The sequence below is a fragment of the Phycodurus eques genome, chromosome 9, assembly GCF_024500275.1.
Source record: "Phycodurus eques isolate BA_2022a chromosome 9, UOR_Pequ_1.1, whole genome shotgun sequence".
NCBI classification, from domain to species: domain Eukaryota; kingdom Metazoa; phylum Chordata; class Actinopteri; order Syngnathiformes; family Syngnathidae; genus Phycodurus; species Phycodurus eques.
The window spans coordinates 21,093,588-21,116,103 of record NC_084533.1 but is presented as its reverse complement, the minus strand read 5'-3'; the positions used below and the strand labels follow the sequence as shown (position 1 = coordinate 21,116,103).

Sequence of the window (22,516 nt, the reverse complement as noted above, 5' to 3'; positions counted from 1 at the left end):
CTGTAGAATTTCACTAGTCTCCTTTCTTCAGTCCTAGACTGCCCCTCCTGCTCTACAATTTTTCCCTTCTACTCTGCAACTCATTTCTCATCTCTCTGATGGATCGCTTTTATTTCTTGTAGATCTTCTTTCTTGTCTTGACATCATCTCAACGATAGTTCTCTCTCCTCCTCTTGAGCTCCCTTCTTTCTTCTAGATCTCATCCCTTCTTCTTTTGATCTCGTTTCTCAATTCTTTTCTTCTAGATCTCTACTCACTTGTTCTAGATCTTTCCTCCCTATCCTCTAGATGTCCTCCCTTCTTCTGTTGATCTATTTGAGCGCACATCTCCTCCTCATATTTCATATCTCACATCAAGATCCCCTCTCTGCTCCTGTAAATCTCCTTTTCTCAGTCTTAAATCATAGCTTTCCTCTTTCATTCTCTCGATCCCCCCTATATCGCCCTCCTCCTCCGCGAGATATCCTCTTTCCTCTAGATCTATCTTCACTAGATTCCCTCTAATCTCCTCTAGATCTTTCTTCTCCTCTAGATCTCCCCTCTTACTCTAGAACTCTTTTCTACTCTATATTACTTGTCTCATCTATATCTGCTCTTTTCTCCATTAGATATCACCTCTCACTTCTCCTTCTACTCTCGCCTCTAGATTTCCGTTTTCTAGTTCTTATTTTCTCTCCTATCTCCACCAGTACATCTCTCTCTCTCTGTCCAGGTCTTCCCACTCTATCCTCTAGATCTCCTCCCAAATGTATTTAAGATATCCTCTCTTCTCCTCACTTTTCAGTCTTAAATCATAGATTTCATCTTTCATCGTCTAGATATCTTCTCTACATCCCTTCTTCTCCTCTAGATACCTTCTCTCCTCCAGCTAACCTCCGTTTTCCTTTACATCTCATCTCGGCTCCTCTAGATCTTCTCTCAGCCTGAAATCATGACTTTCCTCTTTCATCCTCTAGATATCCTTCATACTCCTCTAGATCCGCTCCTTCCTCCTCGATCTATTCTCTCTTCTCTAGATCCCTTCCCTTCTCCTCGTCTGCACGAAACGCGTCAAAAATAATATTTACTCATGTCTCCTTCCTCCTCCTCCATCACACTCTCATCTTTCTCCTCTCTCATCTTCTCCACAGGTGACCACTGAGGCACTGCGAGTGTGTGCGTGTGTGTGTGTGTGAGTCTATCGTGCATGTGTAGTGCGTGTGAGTGTGTGTTCGGGGAAGTGGATTATCATGGTGGTCTGCAGGAGTTGCCGGCAGCTGAGCAGAAAGCTTTAATGAGGAGTCACTGTTTACTGGGGACAGACTGGAATGCACGCGCACACACACACACACACAGACACACAAACTCCCACACACCCACGTGCACACACTTGAGGCACACTGTAACTATTGCAGTAATGGAGGTTGGAAGGTTCCTTCTACAAACTAGTCTGCTCTGTGTTTCCTCATTAAGGAGGACAGTCAGAACACACTCACAAAGACACACACTCTCAGCCACACATGCACATACAAATACTTTTTTTTACAGGGTATCTAAGTTTACAAATACTTTTTAAAGACATTTTTAAGGCCACTCTGTTCAAATTTAACACCTCATCTTCATTAACCATGACAACTAGGCGTAAGCGATACCATTTTAAAACTGCAACAACAAAATGTTTTGTCTATTGCTGTGGTTAACATTTGTAAGTCTCAAGTGCATTAGATGTTCCTTTATCTATGTCAGGTGTTCCCTTCAGGGACAGTTTGAATTCATAACTTTCCTCTAGGACGACAACTGAGCAATTGTTCCACATATCTCAAACTATTTGTCCACCTATACTTTGTCTATCTATTGAGTGTCGCCTTCAGGGACAGTCAGAAATCTCAGAATTCCTCTAACACAACAACAGAAGTACATACATCCATCTATCAAATCTAGTCAGGTGCCTTCAGGGACGGTCTGAAATCTCAGAATTCCTCTAACACAACAACAGAAGTACATACATCCATCTATCAAATCTAGTCAGGTGCCTTCAGGGACGGTCTGAAGTCTTAGCTTTTGTCTCAATTTGAAGGCAGCGACAATTGCTTTCAACACAACACGGCTAGACAAGCGAGTATTTTGTAATAAACCTCACACCGCTGTCCCTGCTATACCCTTTAAACACACCCACTGTTCTGCTTCTTTTATACCACGTTTGAAGCCAGGAAATTAATGGCTCGCACAAGACAGCTTTGATGGGAAGTGTGAAAGGGGCTAATGAAACGCTCAGTGGGAGGTTTGATATGATTTATTGTCATATTTCTTCCCGTACGGTTAGCCAATGTGCGAGTATGACCCTTTAGCGCTTGCAGATGCAGACAGTGTTCTGCTCGTAAAAAAGAAAATTAAATTACCGCCGAGCTTTTTAACGTCCATTTCGCGCTGCCACTTTGAGCGGGGCGAGCGCTTAATAAACTCTCATTATTCTCTGATTCACGGCGCCAAAACACGCCGGCTCCACTCCCAATGCTGTTAATTTGTGACGCACGGCTGCTAAACACTTGGTTAGCTTTATCTGCCATCGTAACGCGTATGCCGTGGCGCTTTATTAGCAATCACGCCGGCCTTCATTTGGCTGCGGTTAAATCCAACATTTCCTCTTTTTTTCAAAGGGTTTTTGGTCTCAGAAGGAAACAGACGCTCTTTAGCTGCTACGCAATATTTAACAGCAAAAACAAAAAAGGGATAGCAACTAGGCATTTTTTTCAGAAAAAAAAACAATTACAAAAAAAACATTTGAAACAACAAAAATAATCACACAAAGGTAGGTAACTACTAGATTTTGGTTATGTATGCAAAGTCATCAAAGCTTTCAGCCAAGGTCCGCCCACACACGATGCGCAAAACGCAAATGCTTTGCAATGTAGCTTCATTTAGCTGTCTAATATAGGCGTTTCAAATTTGGTAGAAATCAGATAATAAAAATCTTCTTCTTTGAAGGACATCTGGAAAAGGGAGAAAAAAAAATACCCTAAAATGGTGGCTTCAAACCAAAATGGCAGACTTCCTGTGCCTTTTTGGGCATGGCTTCTGGAGACATTTATGCATCTACTTGTGATAGACATGTCTACCAAATGTCATATTGCTAAGTGAAACTGGAATCTGGGGCTGAAGTTTTTAATTTGCGTGAATGGCCAAAAGTACCCAAAAATGTCCAATTGAAAGTAATATGGGAAACTTCCTGTCTTTTTAAGAATAGCTTCAAACTTTTTTTATGCATCTACTCGTGATAGACATACTTACCAAATTTTGATTTTGTTAAGTTTAACTGGCTTTCTGGGACTATAATGTCAGATTCGAAGCAAAATTGGAGAATTCCTGTGTATTTTTAGGTATGATGTTTTGAGACTTTTTTTTATTGATCTACTCCTGATAGACATGCCTTCCAAGTTTCATGCTGCACAGTGGAACACGCTTCAGGCGCTGAAGCTTCAAATTATTTGCGTGTTTCTTGGCGAGTCATCAAACTTTCCTGAGAAATTCTGCCCAAACACAATGATAAAAACTCAAATTATTTGAAATGTATTGTTGTCCATCTGTCTAGTACAGGTGGTTCAAAATTTGGTCACAATTGTCCAAAATCTACAAGAGTAGTTTGACTTTGAAGCACCCCTGAAAACAGGCTTAATGACTCTAAAATGACTGCTTCAAACCAAAATGGTTAACTTCCTATATTATTCAAGCATGGCTTCTTGAGACTTTTTTGTGGGTCAACTCATTGCAGACATTTCTACTAAATTTCATGTTGATAAGCCAAACTGGCTACAGGGGCTGAGTGTGTGTGCGAATGTGATGATGTAGCACATGTGAGTTTATGGCTCTTAATGAAAACTGAGGCCACAGTCCCCAAATCCCAACACTAATCACCATCTCACTCTCTGGACCCCACACATACACATACACTGATACTGTGCGTGTTTGTGTGTGTGTACATTTGTGTGTGCACACAGTCATCCATCTTGCCACACTCCACACGAGAAGTGTGTCTGTGTGTGTGTGTGCATCTGGCCGAGCTTTGAAGACGCACGAATGAGAAAGATGTTGTTTATCATGGCAGTAATTAAACCCGCTGTTCAGCTTTAATTAAAATATAACAGTAGTACTAAGTATGAACACATGCACGGAAATGCACACACATACACGCACACAAAAATACATCTTTCGCTGGCTATTTGCCACAAAAGATAACACAACATAAATTGTGATAGGAAGCGGCACGATCCGACGTTCATGATCCAAAAAAGGCCTGAAACCAAATAAGATTAAATGTGAGCTTTGGAATGTTAATTATTAGCGAAGCCTCAATTAAAATTGAAATGGCTTCCTATGTATATAAACGTAAAGCCATGGGCAAAAGTCTTGGGATGCCACTGGCTTAACAGGACACGCTTAGCAGGATTTTACCAATGTTGCTGTTTAATGAATTAAATCAATCATGTAAACTGGAACACAAAAAAAAGAATATAAAATTGATTTAACAGTGCCGGCATGGTGTACGACTGGTTAGCACATCTGCCTCACAGTTCTAGGGACTGGGGTTCAAATCTCGGCTCCGCCTGTGTGGAGTTTGCATGTTCTCTCCGTGCCTGGGTGGGTTTTCTCTGGGCAATCCGGTTTCCTCCCACATCCCAAAAACATGCGTGGCAGGTTGATTGAGGACTCTAAATTGCCCGTAGGTGTGAACATGAGTGCGAATGGTTGTTTGTTTCTATGTGCCCTGTGACTGGCGACCGGTTGAGGGTATACCCCGCCTCCCGCCTTACGATAGCTGGGATAGGCTCCAGCAGCCCGTGACCCTAGTGAGGATAAGCGGTAAAGAAAATGGATGGATGGATGATTTAGCAGTTGGGCTAATGGCTACCAAACGTCTACACACCCCTGTTCAAATGCCAGGTTTGTATTACAGTATATACCTTTTTTTTTTTAAAAATCCACATTCAAACTCATGTAAAACGGGAGTCCTGCCACCATTTAAAGTGCCTTTGGGTAACCCCAAATAAAGTTCAGCTGCAGAGTCTAGTACAGTCTTGCACAATGGTACTACCCATGTCCATGAAACAGAAAGCCGACTGCTATTTAACAAAACACAAATATGACACGTCACATATATATCTTTACACTATTTTTTTAACAGTTGGGCCAAGAGAGAGGTCTGCACTACACTTCTTAACAATCTAGTTCTACATGTTTATTGCAGTGTTGATAAAACAACACCTGGTAAAACAAGTCTCAAGGAGATGATTTGTGAGACTTTTGTGTTGTGTGGCGCAGTCAATACTTCAGACAAGAATGGCAGGTTTCATGCGTTTTTTCAGGCATAGTTTCGGGAGACTTTTTTTGTGGGTCATTCTTACCAAATTTCATGGTGCTAAGTCAAACTGGTTTCGAGGGCTACATTTTTGAATTTGTGTGAATGACCAAACTTAGCCTTAAATGTCTGGTTCAAATCCAAATGTCATACTTCCTGTTCTTTTGAGACTTGGGTTTTTGTGACGTTTTTGTGGGTCTACTCATTATAGATATGCCTACCAAATTTCATATCGCGAAGTCTAACTCGCTTTGGGGGCCGAGTTGCGAATTAGTGTGAATACTTCTTGGGCATAGTTTCATGAGACAATTTTTGTGGGTCTACTCATGACACGTCTACCAAATTTCATGGCGAAAGAATCAACACAGTAAATGAGTTCGGCACAACTTTATTGTCATAAAAATGTGTGAAAACAAATAATAATAATGATAATAATAATATTAATAAATACATTCATAGGAACAACGTCCTACTACACCCCCCAGTAATGACTACATCCCATAATAATCACACATACACACTCACTAACAAACCACTGTTACACACGCGCAATAAATAGTCCATTCAACTATTCGGCATTGTCGAGAAGAAGGCTTGATTGACAGCTTGCATGGAGGGCGGGACTTAAGCAGAATGGATTAGGTGTAGTCAGATGTTACATAGTAACACTTTCCAGTTGGTTAACAAAGGTTAATGCGGTAATAAGCATTAATTTACAGTTAACTAACATGCCATTTTTTTCTTGAAAATTGAACTAAAACATGAATCAATGTTTATAGTTTCATGAGTTTGATTTATGTAAAAATGATAGATACATGCTTAAATTAGTAGACCGTTTTAAGTGATTTCCACACATAAACTGCTAGCTAGCGTTTATTATCACTTTAACCCAAGACAACATTCCAAATAAAATGAAACCTTGACTTACGAGTTAAATTTGTTCCATGATCAAGTTCGAAACTTCATTTATACGTATCTCAAATACATTTTCCCTATTGGAATGAATTAAAGTGCAATTAAACTGTTCCAGCTTCCACAAAACACCACAAATTTGTTTTTAATTAAGACAACTAGCACAATATTGTATTAACAAAAACATAATAAAACATAATACAAGAGAACGTAAAAATATAAACTGGTTTTAAAATGTGGAATTACTTTATGCACTGTAGTATTCATGTTTTGGATGTGTGCCTTTGAGCGGCGTGGCCTAGTGAATGATGCCAGGAGCTGGAGTCCCTCCTTGTGAGTGTTCTCATTTTATATTTTGGTCCGCGTTCAATAAATGCCTGTAAGTGCATCGGCGACTGTGGCTCTTCTTGCCCATATGCCAGGGCATTCCATTACCTTAATCTATGATAAAAAAAAATACAGTCAATAAATAACAATAAAGTTAATTTCGTCACTTAACTTGAGTAGCGGAGTAACTGCAGCTTGTCGTCTAAAATTTTGCCTCGTAACACAGAGCAAAAAAAAAAAAAAAAGACGAAGCGACAGCTCGTAACTAAAAAACACTGGTAAGTTGGGGCACTCGTAAGTCAAGGCGCCATTTAAAGTGTGTTTTTTTTTAGCATGTAGCTTAGCACAAATACCACACAGGTCAATGTACAACAACATTGTCTTGATCGTCTCCATGACGTTTGACTTCTTGTCATTCACGTTAGCTACCTAGCCTAGCCTAGCACTCTACCCTAGCCACATAGCCTAGCCACTTAACCTTGCCACCTAGCCCAGCGACTAACAGAGAAATGGCTGAGATCAGACACTTTGGTAAGCAAATAAAAAGTAAAACTGCTTTTGGGAAGAAGTTTTTTTTATGGACTGATTGGTATTTTTACATCAGATAAAGTATATGCTAATGCAAAATAGCTTAAAAGATCACGTGGTTGCTGTCGTTATTTGGACACGTCATATTACACAACTTACTGGTATTATATTCAATTGTTTGAACAGGGTGTCTGCACCTTAAAGGAATCCACAATGAAAAGCTCTCATTTATGAAATATGGCTACTCGGAGTAGACCATATTGTATCTGTCAATCCCAATTTTTTATGTGATAATATGTTTAATATACGATATAAATTTTGTGTGGCCGGTTGGGGGGGTGGCACTTTTCTGAGTGATTACAATTGTCTGTAAAAATAGTGCCCTAAGTGTCATATTTTACAGTTAGGGATTTAGTTTAGTCAGTAACCATCCATCCATCCATCCATCCATCCATTTTCCATCCATCCATCCATTTTCTTTACTGCTTATCCTCACTAGGGTCGCGGGGTGCCGGAGCCTATCCCAGCTATCTTCGGGCAGGAGGCGGGGTACACCCTGAACCGGTCGCCAGCCAATCGCAGGGCACATAGAAACAAACAACCATTCGCACTCACATTCACACAACTAACCTAAATCCCTAACTGTACTGGGTTAGGATTAGCAGGGTTTGAATTAGCGATTAGTGGTTTTGGGTTAGGTTTCCTGGGTTTGAAATTAGGGTTTTGTGGTTAGTTCGATATAGGGTTCGGGTTAGTGGGCTATATTTTGGTTAGGTATAGGTTAGTTAGGGTTACAATTCGATCAGAATTAGTGGATTGGTAATTTTGCATGAATCAGTACACAAGAAGTAGCTGTCGTTTTCAAAATTGTTGGTGAGCCCTGGAATAGGGGTTTAGCGTTAGTTAGAGTTACAGTTAGTAGGTTTAGGATGAGTGTGTTAGGTTCAGTTAGGGTTACTGGGTTAGGGGCTTAGTGGCTATCACTGGTGTTCATTAAGGATAGATTTCAAGTAGGGTTAGTGGTAGAGGTTTAACAATTAATTGATTAACCAACAACGAATCGATTATGAAATTAAACAGCTATTATGATAGTCGATTAATTATTTAGAGACCAAGCATAGGGGTGTCCATTCGTGCACTTGGCACCAGGACACCTTACGTCGCAGTTCGATGATCGACTTTGTGGTCGTGTCATCGGACTTGCGGCCGCATGTCTTTGACACTTAGGGGCAGAGCTGTCAACTGATCACCACCTGGTGTTGAGTTGGTTCCGATGGTGGGAGAAGATGCTGGTCCGACGTGGCAGGCTCAAACGTATTGTGAGGGTCTGCTGGAAACGTCTGGCAGAATCCCCTGTCAGAAGGAGTTTCAACTCCCACCTCCGACAGAACTTTGCTCATGTTCCGGGGGACGCGGGGAATATCGAGTCCGAGTGGACCATGTTCCGCGCCTCCATTGCTGAGGCGGCTGACCGGAGCTGTGGCCGTAAGGTGGTCGGTGCCTGTCATGGCGGCAATCCCCGCACCAGTTGGTGGACACCAACGGTGAGGGATGCCGTCAAGCTGAAGAAGGAGTCCTATCAGGCCTTTTTGGCCTGTGCGACTGCTGAGGCAGCTGATGGGTACCGGCTTTGGTGGTCGCTGAATCAAAAACCCGGGCGTGGGAGGAGTTCGGTGTGGTCATGGAGAAAGACTTCCGGACTTCGAGGAAATTCTGGTCCACCATCCGGCGTTTCAGGAGGGGGAAGCAGTGTACCATCAACACTTTGTACAGTGGGGGTGGAGCGCTGCTGACCTCAACTCGGGACGTTGTGAGCCGGTGGGGAGAATACTTCGAAGACCTCCTCAATTCCACCAACACGCCTTCCCATGAGGAAGCAGAGTCTGGGTTCTCTGAGGCGGGCTTTCCTATCTCTGGAGTTGAGATCACCGAGGTGGTTAAAAAGCTCCTCGGTGGCAAGGTGGATGAGATTCGCCCAGAGTTCCCAACGGCTCTGGATGTTGTGGGGCTGTCCTGGTTGACACGCCTCTGCAACATCGCATGGACATCGGGGACAGTGCCTCTGAATTGGCAGATTTAGAAACCTTGTTTAACTCATCGGAATGTTTGCCTTTCCACAGTAAATAGTTTCCGATTTCTGTAGTCCTCATGAAAGCTGTTTTTGTGTTCAATCAAAATAAGACATTTGCAAACATATGCTTTTTTAAAAAAAATATATCTAAATTTTTGCCCATTTTCTACATCTTACAGACCAAACCAGTAACTGAATCATAATCTAGTTATCAAAAAAAAAATTGTGCATTTTCTGCAACGTCAGTTCTAAATAATGTCCTTCCTGTTTTTGAATAAAGGGATGGAAATATTTTTTTTATCTGATTCATCGGTTGGTTGAAAAACAAATAAACAGATTAATCTATTATTAAAATAATAAATTAGTTGCAGTTCTATTTAGTTGGTTTACAGTTAAGAGGGTTAGATGGTTTGTGTTCAGTAGGGGTTAGGGGCTTAGGGTTTGTTAGACATAGGTTAATTAGTTTTACAGTTGGAGGTTAGGGTTGGATTAGGTTTTGGGCTGGGGCCTTAGGCTAGGTTAGTTAAGGTTAAGGTCAGTAGGTTTAGTGTTGCTAGGTTTGGGTTATTACTATGGTTAGGGTTAGTGGGTTAGCAGTTTCGGCTTGAAGTTAAGGCTAGTTAGAGTAATAATTAGGGGCATAAGGCAAGTGTCAAGGTTTGGGGTTGACTAAGTGGTTTAGGGATAGGTAAAGTTAAAGTTAGGACGTCGTTTTTAGATATAAGGTCTTCACTTTAAAAAAAAAATCAGACTTTTTTGATAGATCCGCAGACACCCTGCTTAAACTGTGTCCTGACTTCCTGTTACATCATGTGTTACAAACATGCTCAGAGAAAAGAAGCTCTGGTGTTTTTAGGCCAGTGGTTTTACAGTCTTTTAAAAACATTGGAGTATACTAACAATTCAGTTCTCGAGGAACCAATTAAAAAAAGAAAACAAATCTCACTTTCCTGGCAGGAATTCTGTCTTGTGAGAACTGACAGAATTTTCACCCTGACCTCCGAAATAAACACAAAAAAGGGGGGGGAGAAAAAACCCTGAAGTGGGTGTTTGATGATCATTTGAGGATTAAAGAAATAATAATAATTAAAAAAAATTTTTTTTTTTAAAATGATAATCCAGCCAGTCCACGGGAGTCCAAAAACATTAATTCCATCTTGTTTCAGATATTTTCTTCTCGTTCCAACAAAGCACAAAAATCATTCAGGAGCGTTAAAAAATCCTTAAAAGTTCAGCAAAGACGAGAAAAAAGCGCAATAGTGTTTAAAATGGACCAGGAAGAAGAAAAAGAAAAAAAAGTGTCTGTTCTTTGGGACTTTTTTGTCTTAAGGAAGTCTTTTTAGTCCGGCCGCCCTCTCCGGCTGGCTGCTGGACGACGCTGCACCTACGAGAGGATAGACACGCAACGTCTTACACCTCAATTCACCTCAGGTCACGCCAGGCACAAAAGCACAATCCATGCAAAAAAATAGAAAAAAAAAAATGAAAAAGTCTAAAAGTAGGAGAAGGTGGGGGGTTTAAAAATAGAAGCGGCTTGAAAAAAATGTACCAGCGCTAGAAAGCAAAATTAATTCTTGGAGGATATTAAACAAAAAAAGGATGTACAGTACATTTCTCATCATTTATGACATCAAACACAAGACCAAGAATATAACATCTTCGAAAAATGGTAAATGTGGAAATTTTATGCATTTTAAGTAAGCAAAAGCAAGGACCAAAAACCACATCACCTAAAAACACACCAGGGCCTTAAATGTTTTTATATCTAAGAACCCAAACATATGTAGCTTAGCATTGTTAACCATGGTTAGTGCCACAATGGCAGATGAGCAGCTAACTTGCTAATGGATTTAGCAAGTTAGCAATTATTTTTATGAACTCACATTCAGAAGTTTTTTTTTTTTACCTTGCCAAGTTGTTTTGCACCATTGCTGTTTGACTTCTCTGGATTTCATGTCATCCAAGTTTGGGAGCTGGCTTAGTGACCTAGCTAAGCTTAGAGCTTGTGATACCTCTGTGACAAGTAAAAAGAGTCGGCGTAAATGCAATGATGATTTGGATAGGAAGGAATATTTGCTTAGGAAATGTAAGATAACAAAACATTCCTAAAACACATGGTTAGCCACTTTTTATCATCGGCAGTTAACTTAAAGAATGAGCAGCTAACTAGCTAAATTTAGCAAGTTTGCGCTTGATTTCCTTGGTTGGCCATACTTTTATTGAACTCACATTTAGCAGTTTAGCATTTAAAGTTGTTTTGATGTTGTATTGATTTCTTGCCAGGTTGACGAGCGAGCCTGGCAGTGGCAAAGCCTAGTGCCCGAACTAAGCCAAAGTACGAGGATTTTGTAATTTTTTTGTTTTGTTTTTTGAGATGTTTCATAATTTTTTTGGACGATGATCATATTTTTTTAATTATTTTACATAGCAAAATTGCACACTTAACTTATTATTGTGTGGGAAAAAAATAGCAGCTTACATTTATATGGCTCGTTTCAAGGGAGCCAAGGACGCAAAAATAAATCTGTAGTAAACAGAAAATGCATAAATACTACATAAGACAACCATGTTCCAACGTCACTACTTGTTCCCTCAAGTTGTCGTCTATGTTCCTTCCCTTCCCTCATTTGTACGACACAGTAGGTGATCATCCTCATCCTCCTTTTCTTCTTCGTGCTACAGATGTCGCTTCCCAATGTGAGAAGTGGGTCAATGAAAGCATCTTCCAAGTGTCATTTAAAGGTGGTAACATTTAAAGGTGAGAGATATGAAAGGGTAAAGCACAACCATGAAGATCATCCCAAGTAGGAGGCCGTCAAAGCCCTGAAATTCACCCAAAATTACTGCTTATAACCAAATGGTGGACTTGTTCAATTCTAGGCTTGGGTTCTTGTGCATCTTGTTATGATAGACGTATCCACCCAATTTCATTGGTGTCAGGGACAATTGTTTTTAAAAATTGAATGAACGGCCAAATTGACAAAAAAAAAAGAACAAAAAAAGAAAATTCTTTTTTTTTTTCAACCTTATTCAAACCACAATGTCTGATTTCTTGTTTAATTTCAGGCATGAGTCCTTGTTATGACAGACATCTCCGCCAAATTTCACATTGGTCTGTGAAACTGGTGTTTTTTTAATTTTTTACTTTCAGAGAATCCTTGACATCTGAAAAACAATTAGCTTGGTAGCACCTCCGTCATTATTCGGAAAATTCTTTAGAAATTGGGCCAGACCCATAAAGGAGTCCCAAGCAACTATGCCTGAAAAGACAAAGGAAGTCTGCCATTTTGGCCCAAAGCAGTTGCGGTCAACTAGATTTGAATATAAAATTCCACCCCTAAACTAAGGCAGTTTGACTTACAGTAGCAACTTGAAATTTGGTAGTCATGAACAGACCCACAAAAAAGTCTTCAAACCCCATGGTTAAAAAGACACAGGTTTTTTTTTTTTTTTTAAGTGGCCATTTTAGGCTCAATTGGCTTAATCGCGGCAAAAAAATAAATAAATAAATGTATGGAATGTATGTATGTATGTGGTCTACTCATGACAAAAAAGTCTCAAGGAGTCTGCCATTTGGCTTTGAAGTGGCCATTTTAAGCTCAATTGTCTGAGTTGTACCAAACTAGGTTTATTTAAAAAGAAATAATACTAATGTAAAAGCCAGCTAGTAAAACTTAGCAACAGGAAATCTGGAAGACATGTTTATTATGAGTGGACCCAGAAAACAGTCTCAAGAAACCGTACAAAAAAAAAAGAAAGTAAGTCTGCCATTTGGGTCAAAAGCAGCCATTATATTCCCCAAAGAGATTCATAGACGCGTATATTTAACAGCGCTAATAAGGTATGATTGAAGTATGAAATAAAAATGGTGCTGTTTGACGTATTCCTCATTACAAACAGTCTCTTCTGATTGCAGTCACTTACACTCCGCTGAGGAAATACAGCAAATATTTGCCTTAAGCTAATGAGCGTCGCATGTCGCAAGCAGATTGCCTCAAAGCAAACAAACAAGTCGCGAAGGAGTCCTGCGGGCTGCTGGACATTTTTACAAGATGTTTGCAGTTCCATTAATACGCTAAAACGCGTTAATGGCTGCCACTTATGTTTAATGCGCATAGAAATTAATCTTTAGTGGGGTTAGGGTCTTCATCCGGCACCTATTTGTCATTAACATAGGCGGCATTACGCACACTCAACGTACATTGCCGCTAATTGCACCATGCTAAAATACAAGTAATTTTTAGTTAGCCTATAAATAAAGACATTACTAGTTGCTCTTCGAGTTAACATGTTAATCGGAAGTACCAAATCGACCAAGTGTTTCCACGAGATTCCCCTTTTTGATGTTTTTAACATTTGGCTGTTCCGTTAGTTGACGCTATGAAACCTTCATTTAAAAACTGAAAAAAAAAGAGACACAACGATAACACCAAGCCAATCACTGTCATATGTTTTAATGAACTGAGTGTTTCCACAGGTTTTCAGTTATTGCGGTACGACAATACATCGGTTACCGCCTAACAATATGGCAGGGTTGCTGTTTCAGAACCCTGAGTCCAGCCCTTGTGTGTGTGTGTGTGTGTGCGTGTGTGTGTGTGTGTGCGTGTTATGAGTGCTTTGCAGGGTTGACGTGTTGTAGTCTAGCAGCTGCATCTTATCGTCCTAATTACACACCTGACTACTCTTAAGACTCTGTGGGACTCCAACTCGTCGCCAGACTATCAACGCTCTATGTCGAGTTCGTAGCATAGCCGCCTTGTCCACCTTTATCTTTCTACCGCATATTCGTGGTACTGTGATACAATACTTAGCGTTAATATTGTATCGTAAATTACTCTGGAAAATCCGATGTTTACGAAATACCTTCAGTAAATATTGTCTCTGAGAGTTAACACAGATCAGATTTTAAATTAATAAATGAATGGTTTCACTATTTTGTTATTGTGATACAAGAGTAAAGACATCACGAGTCACCCTCACTGTTAACACGTAGATACGAGGTGCATGCAGATTGTTGTTTGTTTTCGTGTTTCCACAAGTTCTCCCTTTTTAAATTGTTGCAAACACTGAATAAATGCATAATTAGTCGCTTTCAGTTAACATATTGATTGGAAATGAATGCCAATCACTGTTACTTTGTTTTAATGAGCCAAATGTGTCCCCTTTTTCTGTTCTGTCGACCTTTGCTTTTACACATTGACCTTGATCAGAAGGGTAGCTAATGTTTGTTACTTGGTTTTAACAAACCATTTTCATCATTTCAGTTCTTGCGATACCCGAAAAAAGACATCACTAGTCGATTTCAGAGTTTACACTTTGATCTTGACAAAAATTGCATGATGATCATTGTTGGTACTTTGTTTTAACAAATAAAGTGTCTATTTTTTCACTTATTGGCATACTTGAATAAAAAGATTACTCTTAGTCACTCTCAGAGTTAACAAATTGATCGGAAGTGCATGCTGAATGATAGCTGTTACTTTGTTTTAGTAAACCAAGTATTTTCCTGATTTCAGTTACTGCAAACACAGAGTAAAGACACTAATCGTCTCGCTCTGAGTTAAAACATTAATTGGAAGTGGATGCCGATCGTTTGTTTTGCTTTAATAATTGTTTTCCTTTTTCCAGTTATTTCGATAAATGAACTAAAATATGACTATTCGCTCGCTGTGCGAGTGAAGGCATAGGATGGGAAGCATGTGTCCTATGGAGTGTGTTGTGTTATGTACACACGAAAAGGTTGGCCATGACACACCTCATACTTGACCGGCAGTGGAGACGAGTTGATTTTTTTTTTCCTGTCAAAGGCGAGCGGGAGGGTGAAAAAAAGTGACCAAAAGGCTTTAAAAACGAATAAAAAGTCGAGTAGAAAAAAAGGAGAAAGAGAATCGACGAGACAAGATGAGATGAGGCGGCATTGAGAGGACAAGCGATTGAGAGAGAAAAACATTCCAGAGGAAGAATGACATGCAGGTCACACCTTCAACAATAAAGACAAGTAAGAGAAAAGGAGAATGTGTCTAGGTGTGTGTGTGTGTGTGTGTGCACAACATTTAACTCCTTTAAAAACACAAAATGGAGTCTGGCTGTCAGTCGGAGATGATTCTTATCCTGCTGCCCTCCTCCTACTCTTCCTCCTCCAGATTCTCAATTTTCTCCTCTTCCGCCATATCCTCCTGCTCCAACTCCTTATTTTTCCTCACTCTCATCTTCCTTTTCACTTTCTCATCTTCCTTTTCATCCTCCTTCTTCCTCCCCTGCTACTCATTTTTCTCCTATACCTTCACGTCCATCCATCCATCCATTTTTTGAGCCGCTTCTCCTCACTAGGGTCGCGGGCGTGCTGGAGCCTATCCCAGCTGTCATCGGGCAGGAGGCGGGGTACACCCTGAACCGGTTGCCAGCCAATCGCAGGGCACATACAAACAAACAACCATTCGCACTCACATCCACACCTACGGGCAATTTAGAGTCTCCAATTCATGCATGTTTTTGGGATGTGGGAGGAAACCGGAGTGCCCGGAGAAAACCCACGCAGGCACGGGGAGAACATGCAAACTCCACACAGGCGGGGCCGGGGATTGAACCCCGGTCCTCAGAACTGTGAGGCTGACGCTCTAACCAGTCGGCCACCGTGCCGCCTACCTTCAAGTCCTTTCTCCTAATGAATGTTTTCCTCCTTTTCCTCCTCTTTATCTTCCTCCTCCTCCTGCTCTTCCTCCTCCAGGTCCTCATTTATTTCCTCCCCTTCCTCTCCCTCATCATCATCCGACTTTTCCTCCTCTTCCTTTTTCCCCTCTTTCTCCCTCGCCCCCTCTTCCTTCTCTTCTTTCTCATCTTCCTCCTTATCCTCCTCTTCCTCCTGCTTATTTTTCTCTTCTTTTGCTTTCTGCTTATGGTTTTTCCCCCTTCTCCTCATCCTTATTCACTTCCTGCTCCTCATTTTCTCCTCTTCTTTTTCCCTGTTTTCCACTCATTCTACTTATTCTTAATTCTCTCCTTCTTGCTCTTCTTCCTCCCCCTCCTCCTCCTTTTCATACTCAACCTCCTCCTCCCGCTCATCCTACTTTTCCTGCCTTCTCATTTTTGTTCTTCACTTCTTTCTATGTCCTCCACTTCCTCCTTTATCGTCCTCTTGCTCATCATTTTTACACTTATTTCTCCCACTTTCTCATTCTACTTGTCCTTCCTCTCTTCCTCATTTTTCACTCTCTTCTTCATCATTGTCCTCCTCTTCGGCCGCCTCACTCTACTTTTCTCACTCCACTGCTTCTCATTCTTTTCCTCCTTTTTAATCTCTCTTTATCCTCCATTTCTTCCTTCTCCTCTTCATCCTGTCCTCGTTACCATCTTCCTTCTCCCCTTTTCGTCCTTGCGCTCTTCCTCCCCTTAATCCACCTCATCCTCTTTGTCTCTTCATCCTCACCTCTCCTCTTCCTCATTTTCCCTGAATATTAATATAAATTGACAAATATGACTCACATAAACATCCATGGCAGTGAGTGAGATAAAAACATGTGACCAAAAATTTGTCTTGGTGCCTGGCTCATTGATTTGATATATGAGTAAATTGAGTTACGAGCTTGGTAACGGGAGACATTAAACACATAAGGTAGAACGTTGACAGGATACACTAATGTAACAAAATGATTCATGTTCCAAGTGTGAAGCTTTTCAGGTTCGTGCATGAAAAGAATACAAATTCTATATTACATTTTAATGTCAGTTTTAGCATGTTAGCACGAGCAAGGCTCACTTGAGTCTTTGGCCGCAGATGTCCATGTAGCTTCAGCAGATAATCCGCTGTGCCTTTTGAATTTCTGCCTTTTCACGCCGCATTCACAGACCTGGCCGCCTTTTGATTTGCTCTTTTGTGTGCTGCACAATGAAGGTGCAGGCTGCAGCGCCGCCGCTCCTCCGCTCATCCCTCCTGCCTTAAAAGAAGGTTTTGTTTTTTTATGTCCGCGCCGTCACCATCTTGACTTCTCTTAAAAAATTTAAAAATAAAAAAGCCTCGGGCGCTCGCATCTCACTGACGTTCATTTTGTTCCTGACCCTTGAAGTACACACACACTGACAAGTGTGCACAGTACTGAAAAGTGAATTGATCAGCAAAAAAGTTACTTTTTATGAAACATTAATGGCGTACAGACACTAAATATGCAGTAAATATGCCACAGTGGAGATAAAGACATGAAATATGATGTAAATAAGGTCTGCAGAACTTTAAATATGCTGTAAATATATTCACTTTAGAGGTTCAGTATTAATCGGCACAAATATGATGCATTAGAAATGCATAAACTATAAATATGATGTAAATATGCAACAGTCGTGTGCCCATCATTAAATGTGACGTAAATATGATACATTAAAGATGCATGGACCATTAAATAATGAAGTAAATATGCTACATTAGGTAGAGACATGAAATATGAATGTGGTAAATTATAGGTGTATAGATACTGACTGTAATGTAAAAATGGTAAATTAGACAAATATGACAAACATGCTACATTAGCGGTGTATAAATGTAATATGATGTGAATATTATATATTAGAAGTGTATAAATATTTACGAGGACATAAGTATAGTAAGTTAGCCATAAAAACAATAAAAATGTAAATATGTTACATTAGATGTAAATACATTAAGTATGATGTAAATATGCTACATTAGATGTGAATACATGAAGTATGATGTAATTATGCTACAAAGGTGATATAGACATTATATACAATGTAAATATTACTCTATTATATCAGTGCTCCCCAGCCTTTTTTGCACCACGGACCGGTTTAGAGTGGGCATTTTTTTTCCACGGACCGGCTGTCAAGGTGTGGCGCATATATATATATATATATATATATATATATATATATATATATATATATATATATATATACAGCAAAAATAAATTAACACAACCAGCTTAAAAACGAATGTCAAATGCATGAAAAATACAACTCACCATAATGCATAACGTGTAGGCTCTTCTTCTGGCTCCTCAGGTGGCCTTTTGCCTTTTGAAAAGAAGCTCCCCGAAGATGTTTGTTTTTTACTAATTTTTGCTAGTTAGCGGACTTATTTTTAGTAACGTATCATGTGACCGACGTGCAGTCTAGTGTTGTTTCGTTCGCAAATGTTTCGTTCAAAAGAACTAATCTTTTCAGTGAACGTAATGAACTGAATCAGTCCATAAAATGATTTGTTCTTTGAGCTTGGTCGCCGCCTTGAGTGAGTCGGCTTGGAGCAGAAACGGAACTGCTGCAGCGTTCTGTGCAGACTTGACGTGTCAATTGCGAAGTATATCCAGCAAATGTTAAAAATAAAACATATTTGACATGCCAAGACGCAATACAACAGAAATTATATAAATTGGTGACGCCTTCTATGCGGCTCGGTAACAAATGCCTCACAGACTGGTACCGGTCCGCGGACCGGGGGTTGGGGGCCACTGTATTAGATGTATAGAAATATGAAAATATGCTACATTTGAGTTACATAGATCAAATACGATGTAAATATGCGACATTAGAGGTGTTCAGAATATTAACTATGATGTAAAAATGCAACGTTACACCATGAAATACAAAGTAAACTTATGATGTAAATAATGACACAAGCACGTCCGCCGGGGAGAAGATCCGATTGGTCGTCGGCAAGACAAATCAACTCAGACCGGACAAATCGCCACCACAACAAACTGCAAATAGGAAATTGACTTCCTGTCACAAGTGTGAGATACGCGGCAGGAAACAACACACACACACACACACACAGACACACACACGTACACAGCTACACACAACAGGAGCGGACATGAATCTGAACACTTACGTGCAGTAGCACACTGATGGCTATATAATTTTACGCGCGCACACACACACACACACACACACACTATTGGTTGTATTTTCTCAGATGTGACTCATGACTTCCTCTCGGTGCGCGAACACTTGTGAAAATACACACATATAAGTTGCACACTAAATTGGTGTTGTTCCTGCACTTGCTTCTTTTTTCCGTCCTCGTGTCACATTTACAATACAAGAAGGAAAAAGGGCAGTCTTGTTTCTTCAGAGAATAAAGTTCGATATTCTTTTTGAGAAACTTAACTTTTCAAGAAGAATGTGGAATTTTTTTTACAAGGATAAGGATAGGAGTTGTTTTTCTTTTTGACAGAAAAGTTATCTTAAGAGGGTGCAGTTGTATTTATAAGGACAAAAGCTGTAATATTTCAAAAAAATGAAGTCATTTTTCTGAGAAATGTTTTTTTTTCAATATTACAAGATTTTTTTTAAGAAGTCATAAAAACGTTAGAGTAAAATGAGAAATTAGACAGACTTTTGACAAGACATTTTCAAGACAAAAAATCCCTTTTATCAATAGTAGTTTATGAATTTTTTTTAAGAAATAGTCAGATGACAGGAAAGTCATAATGATGGTAATTGTTTTTGAGTTGCCCTGAAGTGACGCTGTGATCAGTGAGGTGGGATCAGACACCTGCCGCCTGGTTGGGAAGTTGTCGGACATTCCCGAAGCGTACAAGCAAACATCTGCTGGGACATCTGGACAATAGTCTCTGTGCCGGTGTGATGTAGATGAAAATGATTATGATGATGATGTACACGCACGGCCTTACCGGGCTACCTAACTGAGTGGCCAATTAATGGAACAAGAGGACGAGGAAGAAGAAGGTTGTTACGTTCTGACTTTGTCGTCCTGCGGGAGAAGAAAAAAGTCGCTGTGCTGGGGGGGAGGTGACCCCGTCATCCGGGACACTCTGTATGTGTGTCACCATACAATTGTGTGTTTATGTGGCCCCCAGGCTCTGTCCTTGTCCCCCCCAGTGCAAACTTTGATCTGTGGCCCTCGGTGATGCTGCATGACAGATGTTCCTGCTGCTAACCAACACTGACACAATGTGTGTGCGTGTGTGTGTGTGTGTATGTGTGTTTGTGTTTGTGTGTGTTGTTCATGTTGTGGGGACTAACTGTAAATGTAAAGTTTGGACTAACAACTTTCCAGGGTTCCTGCATGCTAAAGGATGTCACATTTCTGAGATCATATTTTCAAACCAAAATGGCTGACTTCCTGTGTCTTTTCAAGCATGATTTCTTGAGACTTTTTGGTGGGTCTCCTCATGATAGACATGCTCACCAAATATGAAGTTGATAAGTCAAACTGGCTACGGGGGCTCAATTTTCAAATTCTACTGTAGTTGTATCGTTGTCTTTGGACGGACCCCAGGAAATGGCTAAATGAAAGTAAAAGTAAAAAGGCAGACTTCCTGTGACTTTGTGGGCATGGCTTTTGTATACTTTTTTTGTGCGTTTACTCATAATAGACATGCCCACCAAATTTCAAGTTTATAAGTCAAACTAGCTTTGGGGGTTCAATTTTCAACCTCTACTATATAGCCGTCTGTATACGCAGCCCCTGGAAATGACCAAAATGTCTGCTTCAAAGTAAAATGGCAGACTTCCTGTGACGATTTTGGCATGGCTTCCTCAGCCTTTTATGTTAGTCTCCTCATTATAGACAAATCTATCAAATTACATGATGCTAAGTAAAACTGACATCAGGGGCTTAATTTCTTATTTAAATCAAGTCGGCCGCAACTGTGCAAACTGAACTTAAAATGGCCGATTCAAAGAAAAATAGCAGACTTGCTGTGTCTTTTTGGGTGTGGTTTCCTGAGACTTTTTGATAGACATGTTTACCAAATGTCAATATGTCAAGTGAAACTGGCGCGGCACGGTGACCGACTGGTTAGAGGGTCAGCCTCACAGTTCTGAGGACCCGGTTTCAATCCCCGGCCCCGCCTGTGTGGAGTTTGCATGTTCTCCCTGTGCCTGCGTGGGTTTTCTCCGGGCACTCCGGTTTCCTCCCACATCCCAAAAACATGCATGGTAGGTTAATTGAAAAACTCTAAATTGCCCGTAGGTGTGACTGTGAGTGCGAATGGTTGTTTGTTTGTATGTGCCCTGCGATTGGCTGGCAACCAGTTCAGGGTGTACCCCGCCTCCTGCCCGATGATAGCTGGGATAGGCTCCAGCACACCCGCGACCCTAATGAGGAGAAGGATGGATGGATGTTGTGTTGATGAACAAAATATGACAGCAATAAGAGGTATAATATCAACTTGAACGATGCAACTTTTTGAAGATGTGAGGATATATATATATATATATATATATAGTGCTTTTTTTTAAAAACTAAAACTAAAAAAAAAAAAAAAAAAAACTAGAGGCTGAAGCAAAAAGTCAAGGATTTTTCAGGATTTGGGTGTGGCTAGCAGCCCTGTGCACACAGGCGAGGCTGGGATTTGAACGCCGGTCCTCAGAACTGTGAAGCAGATGTGCTAACCAGTTACCACCGTGCCGCCACAAGGAAAAACCAAAAAACAGAAATTGGAGCAAAATAATAATTATAATGCTATTAGATGCTCTAACTAAAGTTTTGTTATTCATCAGGGTGTTATGAATTGAAATGTTAGTTATAGTTTCTTTCGAGAAAAGCTCTATAAAAAAAACAATAAATTAACAGCATTATCATTATTAGTAGTAGAAGTAGTAGTTGGTGCCGCAGTATGCGGAGTCATGTTTTACGAAATGATGATTGGTGGAAAACTAAGTGAAACCATACGGACCAAGTCAATTGTCAATTTTGCACAATAAATGGACACTAGAATCCATCATGAAGATGCGGATAGACAAAGGGGTTTATCCTCGCTCATACCTGGCAGCCGCCCCCTCTCTCGCGGCCTGACGCCCCGCCTTAATGTAAGCCATGTGGTGTGGGCGTAATGCTATTTAATGCTATTGTCTGTCAAATCTGCTTAGGGATCAGCGAGGCTGGGATGTGGCCTGGTGAGCCGAAGCTGGACGGGTAGATCATGTGCCGGGATAATCCAATCACGGTGGGCGGATCACAGGCAGCCCGGTCGGCATATTGTGGCCAGAAACCACCTGGATCTTGTTGGCATCTGAGCGTTTGTGGGCCGGGGACTCAATTTAGACTGGCTTGGTGATGGTCTCCATATTATTGAAGTCAGGGGGTCAAACTCATTTTAGTTTAGGGGCCACAATCACCCGAATTAGATCTCAAGTGGGCCGGACCAGTATATTCGTGGCTTAATAAACTAAACTATGAATAATGCCAAATTGTTCCCATTGCATTAGTTCAAATAATTACAAGAACATTTTGAAAATATTCACATTAATTGATTATTATCTTATCATATGAGCAATCTGAAATTTCGTGACAAAAAAGTGCAATTTTAACAATATTGTGAACCAGTGTTTCAATTACACGTGCAACACAAAGACAACAGCGGCTC

At 40.4% G+C, this 22,516-nt stretch overlaps 1 protein-coding gene across 3 annotated transcripts in view; it reads right to left on the bottom strand.

The window, feature by feature from the left end:
• Nucleotides 1-22,516, bottom strand: part of LOC133407483 (protocadherin-1-like) — a 134,773-nt gene that overhangs the window by 20,385 nt on the left and 91,872 nt on the right. Inside the window, exon 5 of one of the 3 annotated variants that reach the window (XM_061685458.1) lies at nt 8,572-10,554. The exons of the other annotated variants lie outside the window; for them this stretch is intronic. Within the exon in view, the coding sequence (XP_061541442.1) occupies nt 10,496-10,554 (59 nt within the window). The 3' untranslated portion in view covers nt 8,572-10,495. Of the gene's footprint in view, nt 1-8,571; nt 10,555-22,516 lie in introns of those variants that run through there. 3 annotated transcript variants of the gene reach the window in all.